Source organism: Nycticebus coucang, chromosome 19 (genome assembly GCF_027406575.1).
Source record: "Nycticebus coucang isolate mNycCou1 chromosome 19, mNycCou1.pri, whole genome shotgun sequence".
Classification (NCBI taxonomy): domain Eukaryota; kingdom Metazoa; phylum Chordata; class Mammalia; order Primates; family Lorisidae; genus Nycticebus; species Nycticebus coucang.
Genome location: NC_069798.1, coordinates 59,202,239 through 59,228,695, shown reverse-complemented (window position 1 = coordinate 59,228,695; position 26,457 = coordinate 59,202,239). Strand labels below are relative to the sequence as shown.

General features: G+C 38.4%; 1 protein-coding gene and 1 non-coding gene across 6 annotated transcripts; one reads left to right on the top strand and one right to left on the bottom strand.

Moving 5' to 3' along the window:
- The first annotated feature begins 425 nt into the window (after nt 1–425).
- Nucleotides 426–528, top strand: LOC128572173 (U6 spliceosomal RNA). Its single transcript, XR_008376084.1, has one exon. It is a non-coding gene; the product is annotated as a U6 spliceosomal RNA (small nuclear RNA).
- A 2,152-nt stretch (nt 529–2,680) lies between these two features.
- On the bottom strand, nt 2,681–12,773 carry SERPINB13 (serpin family B member 13). Of its 5 annotated transcripts, XM_053571608.1 has the most exons (10): nt 12,720–12,773; nt 12,402–12,513; nt 11,391–11,493; nt 10,812–10,990; nt 10,228–10,284; nt 7,130–7,258; nt 6,665–6,782; nt 5,115–5,257; nt 4,848–5,003; nt 2,681–3,304 (listed from the first exon to the last, which is right to left on the bottom strand). In XM_053571608.1, exons 3-10 carry the CDS (start codon nt 11,425–11,427, stop codon nt 2,831–2,833), a joined length of 1,293 nt encoding a protein of 430 aa, XP_053427583.1. In that variant the 5' UTR covers nt 11,428–11,493; nt 12,402–12,513; nt 12,720–12,773; the 3' UTR covers nt 2,681–2,830. The 5 variants fall into 5 exon arrangements, with proteins under 5 accessions (XP_053427583.1, XP_053427586.1, XP_053427584.1 ...); XM_053571611.1 differs by lacking the exon at nt 4,848–5,003; XM_053571609.1 differs by lacking the exons at nt 12,402–12,513; nt 12,720–12,773 and adding an exon at nt 12,124–12,179.
- Nucleotides 12,774–26,457: the final 13,684 nt, after the last annotated feature.

Sequence of the window (26,457 nt, the reverse complement as noted above, 5' to 3'; positions counted from 1 at the left end):
ATCCCCACACAGAAAACCTGAACTCCTTTCCTATCACAAGGAGTGGTATCTCTACCAGGGGTAATAACTACATTGGGGTGTGGTCTTGAGGACAGCTACTCCAATATAAACAAATGAGAATAAAGAACACTGCGGTTACTGTGGAATAAATTAGGAAACCATTACAGTGATGGTAGTAGAGATGGAGAGAAAGAGAATTATTTAGGAAGTAGCATCCACAGAATTCTGGCAAGAGATTAGAGAGAAAGGAAAAGGAGAAGCCAAGAAAGACACCCCAGTTTCTGACCTACCAACAAATCGGATGGAAGGAGATGGTGTTTTGTAGAGAATAGAGGAGCATTGGTTTAAATTTGCATTTGTTGAATTTGAAGTTCTTTTAAGACACAAATAGACCTGTCAGACAGGCATTTGAAAACAATGGTGTCGTGCTTGCTTCAGTAGCACATATACTAAAAGTGGAATGATACGAGAAGATTACCATGGCCCCTGCAGAAGGGTGGCGTGCAAAGTTGTGACGTCTCCATTTTTAAGATGCAGACTTTGCATCTTTTGTGTTAGCCAGGATGAAGTTGAAACACATTCCTCTTAGTAAAGTATCATAAGAATGGCAAAGCACGTATCTAATGTGCTCAATACTAATATGATGCCAGCAGGTGAACTACTACACACCCATACAATAGAAAAATTCAATTCAAGTTGGGGGGATAAGGGAAAGGAAATAGGAAAGCCTCTAGTGCAGTAGACGGGGTCTCCCAAGCTGGTAGCCCACTTCAGCTCTCTGTCCAGGGGGTAATATGAAGCTTTGCATACCCTGCAGGCAGGGAGGGTTGGGGAGGTGAATGTATGTCTACAATATGTCTCGACCATTTGGTGCCAGGGGCCTGTGGGCAGAAGTTAATTTTAAAACTGCCATTGTGTAGGAATGTGGTCTTGAGTAGGGTGTGCCACTTCTCTCTGGAGGTTCAGATGGAAATTTGATCAAACTAACCTATGAGCCTGTTTGGGGGACCAGAAAACGGGGATTGTGTCCAGGCCTAGGTGAAGGGGACTTGCATCAATCCTGTTTGTGCTAAGAAGGAACGAACAATAATTTGCACACATGTATTTGTGTGTAGACACATAACGTATCTTTGCAGAAATAGATAAAAAACTATAGCACGTATTCCATGGGTGGGTAACTGAGTGGCTTGGGGATACTGGCAGCAGAGACAATGCACTCTAGATCTTTTTCACCTTTTGTATCTTAAATCATGAATGTATCATCTGTTAATAAAATCAATAAAATCTAAATTTTGAAAAAGTTCACTGACTCTATGATCAATTTACTAATAAATCTAGGTATGGCTCTTACAGAAGTATTATAATTTGTATTACTGTACTATCAATTATCAAGGAACACAGACTGTGACATAAATACTGCTATTGAAATAAAATATGACTCATTAAATAAATCAGAATGCCTTGTAACTATATTAGACTACAGTCTACAAGGATGCACTATTTTCTATGCACTGTAATTCAGTGGATTCAGCAACAACTACTTCGAAACATCTGGTAATACCAGTTCAAGTAAATAGTGATAAACAAAACAATGTGGTGAGTTCAAAGAAAAAGAGATTGAAAGTATATTCATGACCGCATTGTTTTACATAAGTGTTTGGGTGACATGACAGCTGTTATAACCAGATCGTGGTTAATTGCCCTAATGTCAAATGACAACCCCAATGTAACATTTGACAGGACACATGCAAAGTAAAAATAATACATTTAATTCTCTCGGATGAAAGTAAGGGAAGCAATTCTGCCCCTCTTTTTTTAATCAGAGTATTTGCTTTAGAACATTTATGATTCTAAATATTTTCTCCCCTCTTCGAAATATACATTAATCCTTTGGGAGACTACATAGGCTTTTTTCAGCTTTATGACCAAGAAAGGCTTTTCTCAAGGTCCTGGGAACCATCTCTTTGAAAGGTAAACATCACAAGAGATAAAGACCCTATCTCCCAGTTTCCTGAGGCAAGTAGGAGCCTGAGGTCAGAAGGCTCCCAGCTCTACGTGGTCTGGCAAATTAATAAGTAAGCATTCATAAATGTGCTCTGTCAGGGTCTCACAGCTGTGTTTGTGTCTATGTGTGGCTGTGTCTTGTACAAGTTCATTACTGTTATTGCGTGTTTTTTGATGCCATTATGAGAATGGCCATTTTTCCCAACCCAGAAGTTTCTTGAAAGAACTTTATAGTTGTGTTCTTAATATGTAAGGAATAAAAAGTAAAATGGGAAGTGATTACTTATTAGCTTATTCTGAGATCTGAGTTTTAATTCATGTTTTGCTACTGTGTTCCTAAGTTCTCTTCCTATGTGCAGTTTTCTACAATACCTGTTGAAAAAGAAAAAAGGAACACAGGAATTGAGTCAATTACTATTTTATTTTACTTGTATATTAAAATATGCTAAAATACTAGAAGGAGGACCTCCACAATTGCTGTCCACACTTTCCTTATGGAAGAGACTGTTCTCTTCATGGATGCACAAAACCGCAAGGCATTGATTTACTTTCAAAATAAACCAAGGAGAGATTACCAATGAGCTCGGGGTTACTTGCCTTATGCATGGCACAAATGAAAGGACATTTCACTTTCAAAGAAAAGTTTTAACCACGCACACACACACACACACACACACACACACACCATGCTAGTCCTTAAATTATTGATTTGAATGTGGGATTGGAATGTAAGTGAGAAAAACATTCACAAGAACAGACGATTTCCATTATCACATGCCTGTGCTAACCTTGGTGGCTGTCTTTTCTAAGGACAGCAATGACTCTCCTAAGGAGAAGAAAATCTGCCAAAGAACAGAATGTTTTTGGACTCCTTGTGCCTGACGAAGAACAGGAAGGGATGATCACAGTGAACATTTTCAGCACCTGGCTGTGATGTGGCATCGCGCCTGGTGAAGGACCGGAAGGGGCAATCAGAATGAGTATTTTCATCGCCCGGGGCTGATGCCACGTTGAAGTCGATGCCAGTGCCCGCTGCAGCCTCGGTGCCTCCCTCGCTGAGCACTATGCGGCATCTGTGCAGGATCTTCTGGGCTCGCAAGCTGGAGCGTGGGGTCATTTCCAAACAGTTGGCCTGGCACTCACCAAGGTTGTTGCCCATCACCATGTCTGCCAGGACCTCCCCAAGGTCGAAAGTGTCCTCCACTTCCAGCCGGGGCATGTGTAGATGAATGTTCCTTTTTGCCATATGCCCTGGACTAGTCCACTCCACCAATTGCTCAGGACTTACTTTATCTACAATCTATTTTTTCAAAAGAAAGGAAAGCAGATCGGCATGCTTACCAACCAAAATTTAAACCAGTTTGGCTGATTCGTATCAGGCAAAAGTTATTAATGTTAGCAATAAATAAAAGCAGGAATGTCCTTGCACTAGACTCTCTATAAGCAGGCAGTTGTCTTAAAGTTCTCTATTTAAAATCTTGGTATACTGGAAAATGCAATACCACTAAATGCATTTTAAGTAAGTCATTTCTTTATCCTACCAATTTAAAACACTAGTTCGTATTTTACTATCACCCTTTAGTCTTTGTACGCATCCGTATACACACATATCTAGTTGCAGTCACAGTCGATGCCCATTTATTTGATAAAATTTGAACATTTCCACACAAGGTATCTATCTCCTAAATATCTTTAAACTACTAAATAATACTCCGATTAAGTCGATAAATTCTATCGTGTTCATCTATTCATTCCCTTCACAAACATGTAGAATGTAGCAGGCATACTGATAGACCCTGACACACACAGCGGATACAAAAATAACAGTTACTATAAATTTCAAACTAGGTGTTCTAGTGTATTTGATACTGAAATGACCGGTTTGACTCAAAAGGCAATTTTTTTCTTCTAAATTATTTCTTTAGTTAAGGTAATTCCCACAACTGGCTTTGTGAGTCAGAGTATAAATACTCTTTCATACATATCACTACATCGCTGTCACAAAATGTTTTCTCACTTATAATGCTGCTGGCGGTGTTTCACAGCAGTATCACAGAATCCAGTACTATCATAATACAGTGGCTAGCCCTTACTGAGTGCTTCCCATGTCCTCCACCCATTCTAGGCTATATTTCTCTAATCATCACAACAATGCTGCCCATTAAGCACCGTTTATAGAGAGACAATATTGAAGTTCAAGAAATTAAGAAGCTTTAAACATCAGAAAACTATTAGAGGAACAGGGATTTGAAACAAAGCCTTCCTGATTTTCAAAATACAGGACACTAGTTTTTTAACTGAAAAATGGCTGGGACTAAATCAATGGGCTTAAAGGGTCGAAGGAAGAAATCGAAAAGGTCCAGGAGAGTACTGAATAGCGTGCAAAATTTGCTGTATGTGTGCATATGTGATTTTTATTTATTTGGGGGTGGGGGGCTCGGAAGGGAGCCGACCAATAACAAACATTTCTCAGAATTTAGGTCCTTTTTAAAACTTCCATATAAACTTCAACATTCATTTTCGCTCATCCACAAACTGTATTGTTTGTTCTCAACAGACCTGATACATACTCCTTAACGCTGCCGGACATTCATTTGCAGCCGTTGCATAGAATGAGAAACACGTTCTATTTAACGCTGCCATTAGCTGCCATACCCCCCGAAGGTATCTGATCTCGTCTGATCTCAGAAGCTAAACAGGGTCAGGCCTGGTTAGTACCTGGATGGAGGACAACGCCAAACGCCCGCTCATGCTCAGGGGCCCTGTGTCCAGGCTCACCCAGAAGAAGCTCTGGGGCACGAAGCCTCAGGAGGTGACAGTTAATGCAAGACGCAAGTGCTTACCTTCTCCAGACCATCTATGTCATTGGGAAGAAGCACAAACAAGCTTAGGTCGCTGTGTTTATATGGAATCCCCACAATTTTTGCCTGCAAGTCCTCTAGGAAAGTGAAGCTAAAGGAATGCTTCAGCGTCATCATCAGCACAGATTTACTTGTACTCTACAACAAATTAACAGAGTCTCAGAAAGAGCACTTCCTCTGAACCAGTGTGCATTTGCTCAAACATGACTATAGAAATTGCATCCTACGTGTGAGCAATAAGGACCATACCTTATTCAGCCAAAATGCCTCCTCCTTGGTATTTTCTTTCTTAAACTCCCTATCCCATTGCCCTTTAAAATAAATTGTGTTCATCAGCACCAACTTGGTCAAGCTGCTGAGAGAACCATCTGGAAACAAGTTCTTGATACTTTCTGCAAACAAACAATAACAAACAAAAATTGGCCCATTCTTCTCAATTATAAGTGATATGTGCAGCAGAAATGATGCAAATGGGTATGACTGACCATGAAAAACACAGCCAGGTCAGCACCTGAAGGCCTTGCTAAGAAAAAGCTTTGCTGGCAGAATTAGCAGGAAGATTCTCACTCTGCCCATCGCCTATTTATCCACTGGATAAATTGAGGTTGATGGTTAAGAGTCCAGACTCCAGGATCAGATGCTTCTGTCAGCATCCAGTTTTGCCTCTTATCAGCGGAGGACTCTTGGATAAGTTACTTAAGCTCTCTGTGCCTCAGTTTCCAAATCTGTAAAATAGGAATAAAATCTGCCTCATAGCATTGTTTAAAGGAGTTAAATGATTTAACACACGTAAGCACTGAAGATACTATCTAGCACATAGTAAGCACTCAGGGTTAGCTATTATTTTTCTTACCCATTTGATATAGTTACTGCACGAGGTTTGGAGATTATTCTATCAGAAAAGTTGATATTTTTGTCTCTGGGTTCAGCCCAACCCACACTAAATTCTAATAAATATTGTTCAACCAACTTTTTGATAGACCCCTTTTTTCTCTGCTTCTTTTACTTTTTCTTTCCCTGGGCTAAGAATGAAGACAAAAAATGCACTTGAAATAACATAGGTCTCCCTGAAAACTGGGATAAAACATGTAGCTCTAAAGAAAAACTCTAACACTAAACCATTAGCTATTGCTCCTGGAAGTGTATTTTACATTAATGTTCCTCTTTGCTATTTCTCACGTATTTGGCTCATTCTAGGGGATGAGAGGGGAGAATGGAATATAGCGTTTGTCAAATCCTCTGTTGTGGATGGGGCTGAGCGTTGTTTGCATCCCTGCATAATGCTTAGGTGGAGACAAGGCACAAGTGGCCCCAGCTGCAGGAGGCACAGTCAAGTCTTGATGTGAAGGTGGTGTGTTTCTCACTGAGCAAAGAGAAATCTGCGGACATTTTCACTTAGGGTCCCAGGTTCAGGCAGAAAGGCTCTTATGTAAAGGAAAGAACATAAACCCAAGACAGGCATGGACCCACTCTCCAAAGCCCCCAATATACTGCAATCCAAGGCCTTGTGCAAACAAATCTACCCTATGTTTTTCTATGTAGTCGGCTTCTTTTGGTCCCCTCCCTGGCTCCTCTTGGCTCTCCCTGAACCTGCTGAGACTATCCCACCATCTGCAGTGCCTTGGCCCAGCCTACACCCAGCCCCGCCCTTCCAACTGTGCAAGACCCACTCCAAGTCCTTCCCTCCCACCCCCTGCCAAAGCCTGTTTGCCTGGCACCCATGCAGTGCCAAGCCCAGGCTTCACTGACAACAGGTTGCCAAGGAGTGTTATTTGATGAATGACCCACACATACACTACCTCGTGTTTGGCTTTCAACCCAGGAATTAATCTTCTTTCGACTTTCATCTGCTGCGTTCATAAAATCAACAGGTTCCAGAGATGCATGGTAATACTTTTCAACATAATCTAAGTATTTCTTTAGGAGAAATAAGGAAGGAATAGAAAGACGTTGAAAAATCGATTTACTAATTGACAATGTCTCCAAATATAGTTACCTGTACATTAGGATGTCGTAAAAGAGATTTTAAGGCCCTGGGCACATCACTTTGAGTGCCTCCATGAACATTTTTATGCAGGTAAAATGGAGTTAAAGCATAAATCAGATACAGATTGCCAGGACTAAGTAGAAACTCCCTAAAGTTCAGGATGTCTAGAGAGCAGACAGAGAAATCACACCAGCCACATGTGCAACCACTGTCCTGGCAGGACCACTTGGCCATTCCCAAATACTGCCCACAGTGTGGTAGACATAGCAAAACTTACTTGAAGGAAGAAATATGTTTGCTCTCCAAACAGCCTGTTGGTTATGTTCAGTCCATAATCATCAGTGAGTTTGCTTATTCTAGTCAAAAGCTTTTGGAACAGGTGCTGAATCTCCTCTGTCTTTTCAACCTTGAACATGAAAATAAAAACTATATCAGTTATCTTGGCAAAAGCTAGCCTAGATTCTCCCATAAGAGAATGTGGCTGCTGTATCTTTCCCTCAGTTTGACAGCCATATGTTTGGTGTGGCCCATGTTCAGCAGGTGGCTTTTATCCCAATCACACGAGGATGTAAGTCATGACTGATGTCAACTCTAGAAATGAAATGAATGAAAAGTAAACCTAAAATAGTACTTAAAATTGACTCAAAAAGAAACAAAAACATCATAATTTACTAAGTAATCAAAAAATCTAACCCACCACCCCAAAAAAAGAAACAAAAAAATCATCAGGCCCAAGGAATTTTAATCCAAATTCCAAAAATAATCAAAAAAATTATGTGTATTTCTGATTATATAAATTCTTCCAGAGAATAGAAAAAGAGGAAACAATCTTCAGCTCATTTTATGAGTTTATTGCTACCTGATACTAAAACTGGACATGAACAGTACAAGAAAAAATATTACTGATTGATCTCATTGATAACAAATATTAATTTTAAAACTCAGCAAAATATGAGCAAATCCGAACTAAGAATGTATAATTTTCTAAAAACCGTGACCAAGTTGATTATCTCACAAATGCAAGAATGGCTTAACATTAGAAATTCCATTAATGTAATTCAACCCATTAACAGAGAATAAAGTCACATGATCATACATGAATACAGAAAACATACAGATGGATAGAGACATAGATAGAGATATAGTATAAAGTACATATGCAGATTACCAGGAATTATAAAGCCAGTGGGATTTCAGGTCTCACCCTCCCTGAACAACTCTGTGAAGTGGGTCTAAACACATTGCTAAGAGGAATAAATACTGGTTCAATCCCTTTGGCAAATAATTTAGCAACAGTTAATAAATTGAACATACACATACCCTACCTCTCAATATGTGCTAGCCAAATGCTGTCCCATATAAATATAATGTAAGCCACTAATGTGAGCCACATATATAATCTCTAATTTTCTAGTGACTATGCTTTTTAGAGTAAAAAGAAACAAATGAAATTAAATTTCATATTATATTTTATCTGACCTAGGACATCATCGCTTCAACATATAACTAACAATAAATATTGATTATAAATTAATTTATTAAAAATATACATTATTTCAGTAAAAATAATGTACAAAATTAATTATATTTTGTATTCTTCTCTCATACTAAGCTCTTGAAATCCAGTGTGTAGTTGATACATCTCAATACAGACTAGATATATTTCAAGTGCTAAGGAGCCACTTGAATGGCACTATATTGAGTAGCCCCCAACTAGAGAAACTCTCCTCTTTTGGTAAAAAACGAGGGAGGGAGAAAGTGAAGGAAGGAGGAAGGAAGGAAAGAAAGAGGGAAGGAAGGAAAGGAGGGAGGGAGGGAGAGAGCCCATTAACAAGGTAAACAGATAAACAGCTGTAAAAATAAATCAACTAAAGCTACAAGTGTCCACCTAAAATAAATAAATCTTATAACCATAATGTTGAAACAAAAACAATCATGGTTCAAACAATAATGACAAAAGGTCCTGTATTTAATGAAATAATATTACAAATATATGAGAAAAATAAAACTTCATCCACAATAGTGGAATTTCCTCTCTCAGGACAGGATTGGGGTACACCGAAGGAAGTTACTTAAGGGGCATCAGCTGATTTGGTTTATCTGGTTTATTTCTTATCCTGCGCAGAGGAATTATAAGGTATTTATTGCCTTATTTCTTATACTTTTTGTACCCATATCTCAAGATTTTATCATCAGTTTTTAAAATCAAGGCTCAGAATATCCTGGATTCATATGATAATCAAATGGTACATGTCAAGCCTATCTCTGGACAAATCACTAAATGATGGGATTAGAATAGAAGATTACTAAGAAATATTCCAGTCCTACTATCCTTTCATTCAGTAATTCTATGCTTACCTCTGTGGCTCCTGTGGAATGGACAGAGCTACCACTCAGGAATGTGCACATGTTGTGCCCAGCACAAAGCTGAAATTCAATTTCCACTCCAGTCATCAGACCCTGCACCCAGAAGTAGGGATTTTATCCCATATAACATGCCTTTTTCTAAATTACACAAAGATTCCACGTATTGCCTATCATGACTAGGAAAGAAATCACACTGAAAGCAACTGTGCTCCTCAATCATTGAGGGGACTTCAGAGAAGCTACCTGACGCAACTCTGTTGTGCAAACACTGGAAGGAAGGCTGACTTTCCAGAGATGCACTCAGATGACCTCACCTTTCGGGGTTGTGGGGTGGAACTGCTCACATTGCCAGGTGATTTGAATTATGATTTTATGAGGGTCTGAAAATGGACTATAAATACTGTCAGAGCAGCCATGCCCTTTCTGAGAACTTGGGTCATGTCCTGATGCTAGCCTTGATCCAATAGGCTTATTCCTTTCTCTTATTTCTACAGACTGTCTTTTGTGGGAGGAATACGAGAGCACTAGAGCTGGAAGAGACCTCACAGGTCCTCTACTAATAAAACACCACCCACGCTAAAAATATGAATGGAATTTAGTAATAATATCACCTAGTACTACCATCACCATCACCAATGTGTTCTAGATGCTCCTAGGAACACTTTACAATGGCTGAAAGAAGATAAGTTGCTCAAAAGAGCATAGCTCTTAAGTCACTGAGCCAGGACTTGCACCCAATAACTACAAAACCCAGGCACTCTGCTAAGGGGATTTCCAATCTATTAGCCTTTGCCAGTTATAGAATGGTAGTTATTGTCCATTGTTCTCTTCTGAATATAAAGAGTTTAGTGTTATGGTATAATCCTAGAAACACTATTTAGCTGCAGTGATTATTATCATTAATAATAAGAGTGAAATGTTACCTCTTTCAAGCTTCACAAGTCCTTCTCCCCAATGAGCCCACACCTACAACAAACAAACAAACAAACCCTACTGAAGTCTCCTTACCTCTTCTTCTTCAGCTTTTATTCCTGAGCTCTCAGTTTCTTCCTCAGAGCAAAATACCTTGGAAGGGCAGAAAATATTATTGTGATGGTCAGAGCAGGGAAAATTCATGCAGAATTAGTCTGAGGAAAGCAGATGTTTGTTAAAGGAATTTTCATGATACACAACTTCTCCCCTGGAAAAATCATGAAAAGTCTGCATTTCCCATAAATTCCTGCTGAGGAACCTACATTGGTTTATCCATTCATGTATTCCTCTTTGATGTGTCATTTATATGCGAGTGGGGATTATGTCACTTTTTCCAGTACTTGTTTGGTCTTCGTGAGCTGTGTAATTATGAGCATAATGGCTTTAGACAAGGTCACACACCCAGTCCCCAAGGAAAACACCTTCGAGCATCCTGGGGCAGGTGGGATGAGGGTATTTGGAGAGGGAAGAGGGCTTTTCTGACAAACTGGAAATTGCTACATGTCTTGATAGTCTGTTTCCTGGCCCATTGATCAAGATGAGAACAGATTCAAGGTAATTCTAGAAGGCTGACCCCTCGAAATGAGTCAGTGCATATAAAACAAAGGAAGCCCCCTTACCTCCTCTAACTGGGAGGCCGTGATTCCTCGGCTCCCCATGAGGATCATGCCGATGGTAGTGGAGATGCCCACAGGTGAGAAGAGGGTGTTGCCATCAGTTTTCCTCGGCTTGTTGAGAAGATCAAATCCCAAATGAGTACTGGCTATGCTGAGTGGATCCATGATGGTTTTAATGAGATCTAGAACAGCCACAACAATCAAAACTGAGCATGTGGGTTTCCCTGTGCCGTGGGAACTCTTCCTGCTCACTTCCCACCCCTTCCCTCGGCTTCCTCCTGACAGGAAGCAGTCATGAGCTGGGGTCTGGCATCACCCAGTTCTCATTTCCCCAGGGAGCAGGATTATGGCTGTAATGACTGTTCTTACTTGTCATCTGTCTGAACCTGCCCGCCTCTGCCTTCCCATACCCTCCTCCCTGCACAGAGCTTCCCTGGGCAGACCCAGCCCTTGTCCAGCTTATCCAGCTGCTGGGCCCAGGATAAGGCAAGGGTGAGGTGTGGGGATGCCCATGCACCCCAAGTCCAAGCAATGCTGTCCAACCCAGCCTAACAATAACAGAGCCAATAGTTGCAGCCTTACCTGATGCTTTCCATTTCTCAGTTCGCTCAAAATCCATTGCAGAGAGTAGCAGGATTGATCAATTCTCCCCAACCTCAATCCCTAACTGCCTGAAAACTTGACTCTGGGTAAAGATGCATTACTGGTCATGGATTATTAAGTGGTAGTGAAAGCATTTTCTTTTTTATACTTTTCTGTATTGTCTTAGGCTTGTACATGAGCTTGTGTTATTTTTGTTACCTCACCAAAAAAAAAAAAAAAAAAATTTATTTTTTTTGAAGAGCAACTGACATTTCCACAAATAAACAGGGAGAACAGGTTTATTCTTCCTTATCAGCCACTTTATAACTGTTAACATATTAACTTCATAACAGTTAGTAAAGGTTTTAAGAAGAATCCTAAAACAAAAAATGAGCTTAATGTAAAATGAAGTTTTCAAAAGCCCACATGCTTTGAAGGCTTTTGCTCTCAAGGACTCATCCCTGCTAAAGCACCTGCCCCTGACAGGAAAGCTGTTTCCAGCCTCAGGTTTTCTTACAGGGACTCCTTGCAGGTTAACACAAAAGTAAAATTGAATTAACTTACTACCAGAGAAAATTAAGAAAATAAAATATCATAGCCATGTAGGCACTAAATTATATAAAACCACCCCCATTGAAAGTCTATGCACAATACAGGTACTTCTTTCAAATCAACAAACATCAGTGTTCTCAAAATCCAGAACTCTTAAAGTGGAACCCGAAGAAGAACTTACCTGACTTTTGGAGACAGAAGTGGCTGGGCAAGGAAGGAGGACGTTCTCTCTCTCTGCCTCAGCACTGTTTCCACCTTGCATGCTTATTAAAATCTCCTGAGGAACTTAAAAAAAAAAATCTATGGCCAAGCTCCACCCCTGAACCAACTGAGTCAGTATCTCCAGGTAGAAACCAGACAACATAGTTTTTATCACCTCAGGTGATCACCACGTGCACCAAGGTTGGAAACCACTGATGTACAGCCTGATGAAGGCATAAATTTAATGTTTTGACTTACCACAGGTAGAGTTGTATCATGACAAAGCCATTCTGTATGACAGAGTTATCTTTGTAGTCACATTATTTCGGTGTGGCAAATGCAGAGAAGCAAATGAATGAAAACTATCTTGCTAGGACAGAACAAGGAAAAAGAGTGAGAACAGTGTGCCAGGCATTTACACACATACGTATACATGCACTCACACATTTACTCCTATTCTCAAGCATTCTGTCCCTTAATTATGAAATCTCTCATCTTAACTCACACAATAAACATTCATGTAGTCTACTAAGTACCAGACACAGTTCCAGGCCCCAAAAATTCACCAAAAATCACCTTCACTGATTTCAGGAAAGCAACTCTACCCAAAAAATTAAACGTAATAGGAAATGACACCTCCAGATTCCAGTTTTTCCTGCTAACTCCAGAGCTTTTCTACTGGTCCTACTAGTTCATTAAAAGCAGCAGCCCTTGGATTACTCTCAGCTTTGATGCTCAACAGACAGCCTGAAGCTTTGCCATGTGACTGAGCTGCAGCTCCCAAAAAGGCACCTTTGCTCTGCCCTCACTGTGCTGCCCTTTCTCAGGCAAGTGAGTCCCAACTGGAGAAACACCTCCTTAGGGACACAGACTCAAAGTCTCTGGTGTACACCAGTCTCGGTGCTAAAAATTTGCTTTTCTCAACAAAGACAAATTTTTGATTAATGCTGTGTAAGCAAACTCAAAGCAGTATTTAATTGATTTTGCCTTTTAATGGTCACCAAGAAACACAAATTGAGGAAGATTTAGAAAGAATTAACACTTAGTTACGGAGATAACTCTGCATACCAATAAAATGAAAGTGTCAGTTTCTCTAAATGGCATAAAATCTTTGTTCAGGCAGTAATGATCTATATTTGGATATCCTTATCAGTTGTTGCCCACTAATTTCTTTCTCTGTGGCTCCAAGACTTCCTGTTGTACTGCCCAGCCATTTCCATAGGTCCTCTGCTTTGTCCTTAAGCTGTTTCTCTGCCACCCGGTTCTCACAAGGACCCCTGGTGTCCCCTGAGGATTTCTACCCCACACCCTTCTCTGGGAACAACTACTCATGTCTTGGGATAAGGCAGAATGGTCACAAATCCTGCTTTTCCTCCTAATTTCACTTCTTCCAAACATTTCTTCCTTCAGTCACCCTCAAAAGTCCCCTTGGGCGACTTGCCCTGTCAAGCTGGGCTGCCCTTGTCCCCACCACAGGCTGCTCTGGTGCTCTGCACAGGATCTTGCTGTCCACACCAACTGCTACACCAACACCCTCACCATTCACATGCACTGTGCCTCTCATTTCCCTGACTGTCCCTTTCTTTCCTCTACAGTAGCCCACTCTCATGGTCACATATTGACTGTTGTCATCACCAGAGACTTCTCCTATTGTAAATGTCTAAACACCAAAATACTTCCATCTGGTGAGAGCTTCTCATCCATATTCTCTTGAAACCTAATTTTCAGTGTTTTCAAAACCTCCAATCATTGGAGAAGAACCTATTCTTCTATAATATCTTATCAGTCTCAGTATCAAAACTGCCTCAAAGATAGGAAATATGTTGATGGTCAATAATCATAAAGGGGTTCCTGTGCTTATAAGTGAGGAGTGGAAACTGAAGTTTCTGCCTGCTCCATCCCATGTTGTGGTAAAACCTCTCCATGTCTGTCACTGACACTGACTTGTACCATTTTTCTTTTCTTAACCTATGATGCAGTGGGTGTTGCTGGTGTCCCGAACAGATTCTATTTACCAGCAGTGTATTCATCCCTGGTTGCTGTCTTGGCTTGTAATTCACTGATGCCCTTCTCTTAGGCAAGTTATTGTCAACCAAATGGGAGTCACCTGCCTGGGCACTCCACCTACCAACCAGGGCACACCCCAAACATGACTCACTGGCACAAGTGTATGAAAGGACAGCCCTCTTGAGACAGATAGGATGGACTTTATAGGGTAATCTCTGCTCCAGGCCTCCCTTATGTGATCAGACTGAAGCCAATCTTCAGAAACCACACGATTCATCAAAACTTTTCTCTCCCTGCCTGCTTCTTTCAAAGAAGCACCTACCCCAACCCCCACATACACATACAAAAATTACCTGAACAGAAACCTCTATCTTTCTCTCAGCTTCTAGGTTACCCAACCTAAGACAGAAGCATTTTAATATATAGCCCAAGCCCCTTGCTATTTGTCCTTTCAAAATTTTCCTTACAATTCTTGGGTAAGACAAAACAGACATGCTCGCTATTACATCTTCCATTCGATATTGAACCAGAGACCTTGGCAAGTACAATAAGGCAATTATTTAATTGATTAATTCGTTTATTATTTAAAAGGTAAAAGGGTTTGAAAGAAAAAATAAAATTACTGTGTACAAAGGAACTGAGACATACATTATAAAATTTAGAAATCGAGTTTAGCAAGATTGCTGAATGCAAATGTCAGTATCAAAAATCCAGTATTTTTAATATACTAGCAACATACAGTTAGAAACTTTTAAAATACATATATGATTTAGAAGAGCATCAGAAAACTAGGCAAGGTAATTCATATGTTAATTAGATATTTAGCCATTGCACAATGTTTATAATTTTCAAAACATCATGTTATACATGGTAAGTACACAAAATTTTATCTGTCAATTAAAAAACTCTGGAAGTTGACCACCCAAGTGTCTGTAACAAACTGGTCCACATACAGAGGTGGTCAACCTAAGGAACTAGGCCTACTGTACTGATATGGACATGTGGTACATGTCCAGTCTATGAAAATCAGGTCGACTTAAGAAGGTGGTCAATATAGGGAGGTAATCAATTATGGAGGTTCTACTATAATAAAAAAACATCACATACCTAGTAATATGAAAGATTTATAACCCTACATATAGAAAAAGATTAAATGTAATTTAGAGAAATTAAGAAAACTAAGTAAATGGGGGCAGAAGAGGTCAAACTCTCCCTCTTCACAGATGGCATGATCTTATACCTGGAAAACTCCAGGGACTCAATTACTAAGCTCTTAGAAGTGACTAAGGAATATAGCAGCATCTCAGGTTACAAAATCAATACCCACAAATCAGTAACCTTCGTATATGCCAGAAATTGTCAAGCTGAGAACAAAACCAAAGACTCTATTCCAGTGGTTCTCAACCTTCCTAATGTCGCCACCCTTTAATAGTTCCTTGTGTTGTGGTGACCCCCAACCACAAAATTACAATGAAAATAATTTTATGGTTGGGGGGGTCATCACAACACGATGAACTGTTTTAAAGGGTCGCAGTATCAGGAAGGTTGAGAACCATTGCTCTATTTCTTTTGCAATAGCACCAAAGAATATTAAATACCTGGGAATACATCTAACGAAAGATGTGAAAGATCTCTATAAAGAGAATTATGAAAGTTTGAGAAAGGAAATAGCAGAAAATGTCAACAAATTGAAGAACATATCATGCTCATGGCTAGGAAGAATCAACATTGTTAAAATGTCCATACTACCCAAAGCAATCTATAGATTTAATGCAATCCCCACCAAAGCACCAAAGTCATACTTTAACGATCTTGCAAAAAATAGTAGTTTGATTGATACAGAACCAGAAAAAAACCCAACTAGCAAATACAGTTCTTAGAAATAAAAAACAAATCTGGAGGCCTCACATTGCCAGACTTTAGGTTATATTACAAGGCTATTGTGATCAAAACAGCATAGTACTGGCACAAAAATAGAGACACAGATCTGTGGAATAGAATAGAGAATCTAGAGATAAACCCACCCACACATCATTATCTAATCTTTGATAAACCTAATAAAAAACATGCAATGGGGGAAAAGAATCCTTATTTAACAGATGGTGCTGGGAGATGCTTCTCATGGTTATCCACATGCAGAAGACTGAAACTGGACCCGCATCTCTCACCATAGACAAAAATTGATTCTCATTGGATAAAAGATTTAAATTTAAGACATGAAACAATAAAAATTCTAGAAGAGAGAGTGAGGAAAACACTTGAAGATATTGCCCTGGGAAAAAAATTTTATGAGGAAGATTCCCCTGGCAATTGCAGCAACTTCAAAAATAAATAACTGGGACTTGATCAAGCTAAAAACCTTTTGCACAGCTAAGAGTACCACAAACAGAGCAAACAGACAGCCCTCAGAATGGGAGAAGATTTTTGCATGTTATGAATCTAACAAAGATCTGATAACTAGAATGTACAGAGAACTCAAATTAAATAAGAAAAGTGCAAACAACCCTTTCTGTAAGTGGGCAAGAGATTTGAACAGAAATTTCTCCAAGGATGACAGATGAATGGGGCCAACAAACAAATGAAAAAATTCTCATCGTCTTTAATCATCAGAGAAATGCAAACCAAAACCACTCTAAGATAGCACCTAAACCCAGCAAGATGAGCGCACATCACAAAGTCCCAAAACACCAGATGCTGGCATGGATGTGAAGAGAAGGGAATACTTCTACACTGCTGGTAGGGTTGTAAACTAACACAGCCCTTTTGGAGAGAAGTATTGAGACTCCTCAAAGATCTAAAAGTAGACCTTCCATTTGACCCTGCAATCCCATTATTAGGTATCTACCCAGAAGAACATAAATCATTTTACCACAAAGACATTTGCACTATAATGTTTATTGTGGCTCAATTCATAATTGCCAAGTCATGGAAGCAACCTAAGTGCCCATCAACCTATGAATGGATCAACAATCAGTGGTATATTTGTACAATGGAATATTATTCAGCCATTAAAAAAATGGAGACTTTGCATCTTTTACATTTAGCTGGATGAAGTTGAAATACAGTCTTCTTAGTAAAGTAAGGTAAGAATGGAAAAATGAAAATCCAATGTACTCCTTACTAATATGAAATCAATATATAAATAATTACATGTTCCTAAGAACAATAAGACATTATTATAGTCCAGTTCGGGGGTAGAGGGAAGCGGGAGGGGGTAGGTGCAAGGATTATGGCAGAAGGAGGGAGGGCATGAGACGGGATCTCACCTAATGTGCACGTTGTGAGTGTGTATAACACGGCCGCTGGATGAGGGGCTCTTCTACAAATGGAACCCTGGAAATGAGAACAATGTAACCTAAATATTGTACCCTCATACTAATTTGAATAAAGTTCTTTAAAAATTATAAAAAGAAAACAAAGTAAATGGAGGGATATATTTTATTTATGATTTTGAAGGCTCAGTATTGTAACGATATCAATTTTCTCAAAATTGAACTCTGCAATCTCAATCAAAATCCCAGGGAGTTCATTTTTCAAAATTGGCAAGCTGATACCAAATTTGTAGGAAATAACAAAGGGCCAGGAATAGCCAAAACACTTTTGATGGAGAAAGAGGAAGTAAGACCTACTCAAGACTTCTTAAATAATGAATTGAATGATTGTTGGTATGGCTTTGGCAAAGGATAGGCCAGACCAGAGGCCCAGAAAAGTTTTGATGTGTATGCGCGCACTTTATTTTTTTTTTTTAAGCATTGTTGCACAGCAGTGGGCAAAGAGGAAGTTTTGTTTTGTTTTGTTTTGTTTTGTTTTTTAACTTATCTCTGCCACCTCTAAACCAATCCCTCCTCTTCTTTCTCCTCCTGAGTGGTGTCCAAACTCTTGGCTCTCAGTGCCACATAGGAAGAAGAAGAGCTGTCTTTAATAAATTACACTAAGTTCATTGAATACCTATGATGGGGAAAAAGGGTGTCTTTAATTCTACCTAACACCATTCACAAATTTCTATTATAATTGGATTGTAGAGCTACATAGAGCACACTAAAGCATTTTCATAATAGTAAAGATTAACAAGTTGGACTATGTAAAATTTTAAAGGTCTCATTAATCAGAAGATTCTATCAAAGTTGCATATATATATGATCCACGACCACAAATCCAGCTTGGGTATACACCAACACAAATATTTGCCCATGGGCACCAACACACACATACAAGAATGTTTATAGCAGAATTATTTAAAATAGCCAAATACTGAAAACCCAAAGATATGTCAACAGCAGAATGTGTAAATAACATGTTCACACAGTAAAATGCTACACAGTAATGGCAATGATGAACTAGAGCTGTAAACCACAAAGGGGATGAGTTTCACTAACGATATTGAACCAAAAATCCAAATGTAGAAGAATACATATTGTGTGATTCTATTCATACAAAGTTCAAAAGTAGGCAAAATTAAACTACCCTGCAGCAAGTCAGTATACTGGTTATATTTTGAAGAAGACGAAAAGCAACACAAGTGGGTATTTTGGAGTGATAATAACACTATTTCTTTGTCTGGGTAGGGGTTGCATGGGTGTTCCTGCTGTGATAATACATCAGGCTATATGTTTCTATTTTAATATTTCCACATTTGTGTTATTCGTCACAAAAATTCTTGTTTGACTTACTTATAGGTATTTTATAGTTTTGTTATTATGAAAAGGGTCTTTAGTTTTTCCATTCATTTATTTACAAAAATATTTTTTATGCATCAGTTATTGCTTTAGGTATGAGGTACAGCAACAAATACAGTGTTAAAGGTCCTTTCTCCATTTAAATTCACATTGTATTGGGGAGATGCATGCAACGAATAAATAAGGTACTCTCAGATATAATTAAGTGTTATGCATTAAACGAAGCATTGTTTATAAATAGTTAATTGCTGGTGGGTAAGAAAACCTTTTTTAGATGTCTAGCAGACCATCTAGAAGAACGTTTTATTTTTGTAAACCGTCATCTTATTTGATGGATTTTCTAGAAAATCATAAAATCTCTGTTCTTAAATATAATGAAAGCCACCTGATTTCTAATTTCTGCACATACAACTCAGATCAACAAGCATAGCACCAAGTCCCCAATTTCTTTCAAAAACGGCACTTACCTGTTGTCAACAGTAGAGGGCACTCTTGAACCAAGAAACCAGAGTATGGCACCAACTCGTTGGTACGAACAGGAAAAGGTACCCAACAAATATGCAAAACTACTAGAAGAAGAAAACAGTGAGAATCAAAACTTTTCAGCTGATGAAACTACTGCGGAAGAAATCAACCATGAAGGGGAAAAAAAGCTACAACATAACACTGTTTTATGGATTAAATATCATTTGAAAAACAATCGTGAACATAAAGAATGCTATAAATCATATTTTCAAGAACTCAGAATAAATATAACTAACAAAACAACAGCAGCAAAGAGAGAGACGTGTAAAGAGATCTGTCTGAACTCAGGAAAGAAATTGCAGAAATAACAAATCATCTCAAAAATAAGAATAGTTAACAAGCTGCCTACAGCAGAAAGTACTATGCGGAGCATAGAGAACAGAAACAAAATAAAGGAAAGACTAAAAGGATAAAAGAGAAAGCTAGAAACAGAATTAGACAAAAAAAATCTAAAATATATGTAACTGTACAGTTGACCCTTGAACAACATGGGTTTGAACTTTGCAGGTTCACGAATATGTGGATTTTCTTCCATCTCTGCCACCTCTAAACCAATCCCTCCTCTTCCTTCTCCTCCTGAGGGGTGTCCAACATTTTGGCTTCTCTGTGCCACGTGGGAAGAAGAAGAGTTGTCTATGGCCACATATTAAATACACAAACACAAAGGAAGTCTACTGAGCCAAAGGTCTGTGCATAATTTTCATGATATACCTGCCACCACAGATAGGCAAAATAGTCTTCACATAATCTGCATGCAGCCGGCAGGACACCTAATATGAAGTGAAAAGAATGAAGAACTTTTCACATGTCTCTTCCTATTGTTTTCTTTACAGCACCTTCTTTTCTCTAACTCACTTTATTGTAAGAGTATAGTATGCAATACAATCTATAATGTACAAAATATGTGTTCATTAGCTGTTGATGCTATCAGCAAGGTTTCCAGTCAATGGTAGGCCATTAGTAGTAAGGTTCTGGAGGGAGTCAAAAGTTATGTGTGGATTTCAACTGTGCAAGGGGTCAGCTTCTCTAACTCATTTGTTCAAGGTTGAATGATCATCTCTAAAATACAAAAAAAAAAAGTGAAGTAGAAATGATATTAAAGCTATAATTCAGCAAAGCATTTCAAAAATGAAAAGAATGCTGAATCTATGTGCTGAAATGGCCCACAGTGCACCAGGAACATTGACCCTGAAGTACATGTTAGACTTTGACCTCTCCAGAGAGAGAAGAAAGAAGAGGAAAAGAGAGAGAAGGGGAATGAATCAAGTCATTTGGAATAAGATAAAAATAGAACCTATATTTTACCTCAGACACCATAATAAATTCCAATTAAATCAGAGATCTAAAATTTTGGAAATGAAACCATCCAACTTAAAGACGAAAACATGGATAAATTCCAATAAACCTGGGAGAAGACAAAGCCTGATTTAAAACCTGGAAGCATCAATGCAGTGGCTCACACCTACAATCTCAGAACTCAGAGGCCAAGAAAGAAGGATCACTTGAGCCTAGGAGTTCAATACCAGGCTGGGCAAACAGTGAGACCCTTGCCTCTCCAAAAATTTTTTTAATTAGCCTGGGACTACACGTGTATGCAACCACCTGCAGTCTAAGCTACTCAGGGGCTTAGCGGGGAGGATTGCTTAAGCACAGGACTTCAAGGCTGCAGTGAGCTATGACCACATCACTGCACTCTAGTCCAAGTGATGGTCCAGAGCAAGACCATCTCAAAAATAAATAAATAAGTAAATATTTGAAAAATATATAACCTGAAAGTAACAAAAGAAAAACTGGTAAATTTGGCTTAGGAAAATTAAAAATATAGATAAAATAAGTGAAGTCAAAGCGAAATGATAAACTGAAAAAAGAGTTTTGCTAATTCTAATCCAGAAAGCAAATCTTCCTAACACATAAAGACCTCCCTAAAACCAGGAAGAAAAATAAATATGGTCCAAAAAATAGGAATTATGCTGGAGAAGATATACAAATGACTTTACATACGATCACATGCTCAAATTCATTCAAAACAAGACAAATTCAATTAAATATCTATTCATCTATTATTTTTTAATCCATCATTTTGGCAAAAATCCAAAGACTTTACAACATTCTGTGGGTGTGCTTGTCAGGAAATAGGAACCTATATATGTTGCTAATGGGAGTGCTATGGTGTAATCTTTATAATCTGAATTTAGCAATAGCTAACAAAATTACATACGCAATTGTACTTTGGCTCAGCAGTTTGACTCCGAGGAATTTACCTTGTGGATACGCCTCTTCTTCTTCTTCAGTTGCTTGCCAGCAACATCATTTTTTAGTCATACTTCCCATTCTTCTTTTTAAACTTTTGTCTTCCACTTTTTATATTTCTGCCTTTATTATTTTCACCTTTATTTGGATTTGTGAAGCATGTTGTTCTCTTTTCAAACTTCTTGGGGTAAAACAATTTATGCATTTTCATTATTTTCTGTTTTCTAATAAATGAATCAAAAGCTTTCATTTTTTCCTCAAGGTAGTTTTTGTACCTGAATTATTGGCATCTAGGAAAGGTATATTAAATTTATTCACCATTGTTGTAGATGTTTCAATTTCTTTTCTTTGCACCTCCTTGTATTTTGAAACTATACTATCAGATTGTATTTTTTAAATTTTGGTATATGGCATCTTTTACCAAAGTGAAATATTTATCTTTGTTCCTATTATTGTTTGGGACTTTGACTGGATTTTTCTGATTTTCTGTTATTATTTTTGCCTTCCTCAAGTTAATTTCTCTAGTATCTCTTTTCCCCCATCATCATTTTAATCTTCCTATCGTTGCTGTTTTAAATTTTGTCTCCTATAAATTCTCTACAAATGGCTCTCTGTGTTTTTAATGTGGTACGGCTTTTGACTGGCCAATTCAACATATCCACATTTCTTGGAGCCAGTCTTACTTGTACTTTTTCAACACTTTGTTTTGTTTTGTATATGCCATGCTTTCTTGATTCTTTTTTGTTTCTTTTTCACAGTTCTTTGACTTGACCAAGTGTTTTTCATTTTCTTATATCTTAAAGTTTTGGAAGTCATACTTCCTGTCTCGATTCTTCAACTGGTCATCCTCAGGTTTAACACAAATATTAGAGATAATTTTCTATTAATATCTAAGGTTAAACTATTTTTCCCACCACTTCCCGAAAGACAACAAAAACCGCAGAAGTTTTATTTCTTTCCTTCCTCTGTTGCTTTAACTCCTTCTTCACATCTTAAGCCAACCATTTCTACCTCTCAATATGAAATCATCTGAATCTTGATGTGTAATTAACAACTCTAATTTAATCTTAAATTGTGATTTACTCTTCTTTTTTGCATCACTGCTGTCCATATTCCCTATTTTCTTATCCAGTTCATTTTTTAAGTTCTTTTGGAGTAGAACTTGTAGATATTCTTTTAGGTTAAAGTTTGTCTTAACTTTAAGATTTAGAGTCTTTGTTGATGTATTCTGCCCTCACGGTTGAACGTGGGTTCTCAATGGGCCCTTTCAATCTGAAGATACATGACCTTTTTTCAACTCTATACATTTTTCTTTTCTTATTTCTTTGAGTATTTCCTCCTCTCAATTTTCTCTGTTCATTCTCCTGAAGTGCCCATTAATGAACATTGAAACTACTTAAACTACCTTGGATGACTCAACATTTTTTTCCTTTTGTTTATCTTTTTTTTATCAAATCATAAACACATAGGTCACATATACATTAATGCATTTATGGGGTACAATGTGATGATTTTATATAGAATTAGGAGCGTTTACATCACACTGGTTAATATATACCTCATCTCGTTTACTTAATTACTGTGTTAAGACATTTACACTCTATACTTAATAGATCAGACATGTACCCTTCCATTATGCACCGTGGGTGTGATCCCACCATTCAAGTATTTTCAATTTCTTATCATTTTGTCCTATGTTTTGTAGAATTCCATAGCTCTATCTTCCACTTACTTAGCTGCACTCATTCTAGTATTCAGTCTACTTACTAAACTGTTGTAATAATTAAGTTTACTTCCAGGAACTCTAAGTTGATCTTTTAATAAATCCTTTTTCTTATTTTTATAGATGTTATTAATTATAATGTTTACATGTGTTTAAAAATCTCTTGTTTGCTCTATTAATTCTGTTAAGGTTTACATCCTTCTTTCATGTGGTTATTTTCTTCAAACATTTGGTAGGCTTAGGTCATAGGCTTATCATTGCATTTGAGACCCCTCATTAGACTGTGTCTGAATACTGTTTTGAGGTTTACCACAGCCTGCCTTGGCAATTTAGTGGTAGGAAGGGTAGACTGTACTTTCAGGAAAGTATACAAGTGGTGCATAAACCTTGTATGGAATTAATAACAATAACAATGTTTAAGATAAGGACTAGAAAGGTTCTAGAATTTTCTTCACATCTTGCCATATATCATGTTATAAACTCTTTCTCTGTCTCTCTGTAGTTTTTCTTATTCAGCACTTAATATTGTTTAACAATCCTGTATTTTTCCCATTTATTTAGTTTTGAACATAGAATGATCTATCCAGAATTTATGTGTGTCAAGAAAGGATATGTGAATTTTGTCAGCACTGCTGTTGTGCATCTGGTTGCTTTTAAATCCTTTTCACCCACCTGAAGCTAAAACTTTGCTGCACATGATGGATAATATTATTTAAAGGGAAAATCTATTATTACAATATGGGGATTTATAAATCAAATATTAAGTATATGGAGTTCATTCACAAGAGGTATGTATGTTCAAAATATTGCATTATTTTTATTAAGTTAAAAGGAAAGATTGGGATTTCTTTGAGTAAAAAAGAGAAGGACAAGAAAATGGATATGGGAAACTAAGAACATAGGATGAGTGATGTGGCTTAAGCACATGTTCAGAGCTGGCATCCAATGGCGGAGCAAAGCAGTCACTGAGTCCACTGCACGAGCTTCCTCCTCCTGCTGCCCCATTTGGACCCCTGCTTGAGGTTAATGGCATTCTAATTTTTTCATATACCACACATGAAAAAGAAGTAAACAGCAATTAAAGATGAAGCAACATATGATCTGGCCTGCTCCAGCTCAAGGAAAATACTGGGCATGAGTTTGAGGGAGAGTATTCCTCAGACATCACATGAAACCAGGAGGACTCGGGCTGAAATACAGCAAAACACGCAGTCTGTGAACTTCTAGACTGTGGGGGCTGTACAGCCAAGGTTCTCAGTCAGCACAAAGCAACTGGTTGGTTTGAATCTACATTGCCTTATTTGTTCTACCTATTAACATTGCTGGATGGAGGGAATCTTGAACTGGAAAAAAAAAGGATTTTATTCTCCTGGTGATTTTCATGCTCTGGTGGGTTTTCTAGCAATCATAGCAGCTTCCTGACTTGTGTGTTCTTTCGGGCTCTGGCTGCCATATTGCAACGTCAGTCTTGCCGCCATGAAAAGTGACAAATCAAGAGCTCCCAATTTTGAGCATAATTCCTAGTGCCTTGTGGGCTTCCATTAATTATAGCGCTGCTGGGCTAGGGAAGAATCCTGTCCTACCTGTATGGCCTGGCTCTGTGACACTCTGAATTGATAGGGTAGATGTAGGGTAGAAGCTACAATCCCTGCTACCAAGGATTTCCTGTTCTTGGTACCACCAAAAATATTTCACTTGGGATGACTAAACTGCCTAGGATGGAAAGAGCCAATGCCTGTCCTCATCTTTCCTCGTAAGTCAATTGCAGAGTTTTACTCAGTCTTCAAATGGCTGCATAAAAAAACTGATAAGAAATACAGAGTTGGGGAGAAAGGAGTGAAGTTGGGGAGAAAGGAATGAGTACAGGAGAGATGGATGTCCAGAATTTCGGTTGGCAGAGGTCTTGTGTCTCTGAATTCAGAAGAAGGCAGTAAGTAGTGGGAGGAACCAAGGCAGACTGGGGCACAGGTGAGCCCTCCACTGTGCCTCCCTGTCCAGACCCATTAACCTGGAGGCAGCGGAAATTTTTTTCATATTCTGAGGATTGGTTTGCTGTCACTCTTAGGTTTTATCATTGCTGTGAGTTTTTATCTTTTTATCTGTCTTGATATGAAATTATCATGGAAAGTTGGGAGAAATTATTACTGGGGCAAATATATTTTTCCTGGGTAACTGAGAGGAATTGTTAGTTTCATGAAATATGTATTTTTATATCTTTGGGTGAAAGTTGTAAAGTCAGTTATATCACTAAAAAAAGTCACTTGGCAATGCATTATATGCTTTTTAGCTAATAACAAAAGTGCTTTATTCGCTAAGAAGAAACATTCTGATCAAAGGTTAGTAAAGAATATGTTTACTGATTTACATAAAGATTTAAGAATCTTACTCTTTCTCCCTATTGCAAACAGGTACGTTTTCCCTGTCATGCCTCAAACTCTGAGAAATCCCAATAAAAATGAAAAAAGAAATGCCAGACAGTGCAGACCAACATACAGGTCATGGTCACCCAGCTCAGCATCGTGATGCCCAGTCAAGAACGAAATGAGCCCTGTAAACATCAGCCCCCAAAGGAACCCTGGGAGACACTAAGTTTTTGATTATCTGAGATAAATTTGACCCAAGAGACATGCATTCTGGGGAAAGAACTGACTAAACTGCTCACATTACCAGTGAAAACTTTTTTATACTGTATATGAGTTTCAACAATGAGAAGGCTGCAGGAGGAAGGTAGAACTTGTCTGTCACAATACAAAGAAATCAGTAGGGTAGGAGAGAACAGGGGGAGGAGGCCAGCATCAGAGCAGCTGCAGTTAACCTGTCCCCTTTTACAAACACTGCTATAGCCACACCGTAGCAGTTAGGAGGAGAGTCAAAGGCGGAGCTGGAAAACTGGGCCACAACCAAGACCAGAAATTCACTTCCATGGAAAAGAGACTGACTCAGAAGAGACTTGAGTTATACATGTTGTGGTCATTCCAGAGCACTCAGCTAAGGCAACAATCAAGAACTCAGCCTGCACTAGCAGAGAACACCAGTCCTGACTCTAGGAGTGGAAACACTCAGGCATCAGACTTCAGCAGACTGACAGGTGTTTCCAAGTGCATCATGGCTGTCCAGGTTTGCTCTTACAAAG